Source organism: Procambarus clarkii, chromosome 62 (genome assembly GCF_040958095.1).
Source record: "Procambarus clarkii isolate CNS0578487 chromosome 62, FALCON_Pclarkii_2.0, whole genome shotgun sequence".
Classification (NCBI taxonomy): domain Eukaryota; kingdom Metazoa; phylum Arthropoda; class Malacostraca; order Decapoda; family Cambaridae; genus Procambarus; species Procambarus clarkii.
The window spans coordinates 33,835,293-33,836,915 of record NC_091211.1 but is presented as its reverse complement, the minus strand read 5'-3'; the positions used below and the strand labels follow the sequence as shown (position 1 = coordinate 33,836,915).

Below are 1,623 nucleotides of genomic sequence, written 5' to 3'. Positions count from 1 at the left end.
CACATATCAACACATACATGCACGGTGAATCGCTTGGACGTGTATATGTATATAGAAATCTCATTTAGATTCATAAATTCATATGTGTACATGTATATGCAAATGTGTTTCTCTATGCTATTATTGCCATGTGCAGGACAACAAGCTCCCAAAAGATAAACAGCAGATTCGAAGGAAGAATCCGGATTTGAAGTCGCGTTTTTAATTAATCCCGCCAATAAAGAACGAATAGTTAACACAACATAGGTAAAAAAACAAGAAATGGTTGTCAAAAACACGACGGTGTCAAAAACACGACGGTGTCAAAAACACGCCGGTGTCAAAACACGCCGGTGTCAAAACACGCCGGTGTCAAAAACACGCCGGTGTCAAAAACACGACGGTGTCAAAAACACGACGGTGTCAAAACACGCCGGTGTCAAAACACGCCGGTGTCAAAAACACGCCGGTGTCAAAAACACGACGGTGTCAAAAACACGCCGGTGTCAAAAACACGACGGTGTCAAAAACACGACGGTGTCAAAACACGACGGTGTCAAAAACACGACGGTGTCAAAACACGACGGTGTCAAAACACGAAGGTGTCAAAAACACGAAGGTGTCAAAAACACGACGGTGTCAAAAACACGATGGTGTCAAAAACACGCCGGTGTCAAAAACACGCCGGTGTCAAAACACGCCGGTGTCAAAACACGACGGTGTCAAAAACACGCCGGTGTCAAAAACACGACGGTGTCAAAAACACGACGGTATCAAAACACGACGGTGTCAAAAACACGCCGGTGTCAAAAACACGACGGTGTCAAAAACACGACGGTGTCAAAACACGACGGTGTCAAAACACGAAGGTGTCAAAAACACGACGGTGTCAAAACACGACGGTGTCAAAACACGCCGGTGTCAAAACACGACGGTGTCAAAAACACGCCGGTGTCAAAAACACGACGGTGTCAAAAACACGACGGTGTCAAAACACGACGGTGTCAAAAACACGCCGGTGTCAAAAACACGACGGTGTCAAAAACACGACGGTGTCAAAACACGACGGTGTCAAAACACGAAGGTGTCAAAAACACGACGGTGTCAAAACACGACGGTGTCAAAACACGCCGGTGTCAAAACACGACGGTGTCAAAAACATTGACCCATAGAGCACGTGACACATTCTAGAGAAGCGGTCATAACTATCCCCAGGAGGGTGTAGGGTGTTCACTACTGAAGATAACTACCCCCAGGAGGGTGTAGGGTGTTCACTACTGAAGATAACATCTCCAGGAGGGTGTAGGGTGTTCACTACTGAAGATAACATCTCCAGGAGGGTGTAGGGTGTTCACTACTGAAGATAACATCTCCAGGAGGGTGTAGGGTGTTCACTACTGAAGATAACATCTCCAGGAGGGTGTAGGGTGTTCACTACTGAAGATAACATCCCCAGGAGGGTGTAGGGTGTTCACTACTGAAGATAACTACCCCCAGGAGGGTGTAGGGTGTTCACTACTGAAGATAACTACCCCCAGGGAGGGTGTAGGGTGTTCACTACTGAAGATAACTACCCCCAGGAAGGTGTAGGGTGTTCACTACTGAAGATAACATCTCCAGGAGGGTGTAGGGTGTTCACTACTG

At 46.9% G+C, this 1,623-nt stretch overlaps 1 protein-coding gene across 1 annotated transcript; it reads left to right on the top strand.

The window, feature by feature from the left end:
• The first annotated feature begins 261 nt into the window (after positions 1-261).
• LOC138354418 (uncharacterized) lies at positions 262-1,170 on the top strand. The gene has a single exon (XM_069308610.1). It carries the CDS (start codon positions 262-264, stop codon positions 1,168-1,170), a length of 909 nt encoding a protein of 302 aa, XP_069164711.1.
• Positions 1,171-1,623: the final 453 nt, after the last annotated feature.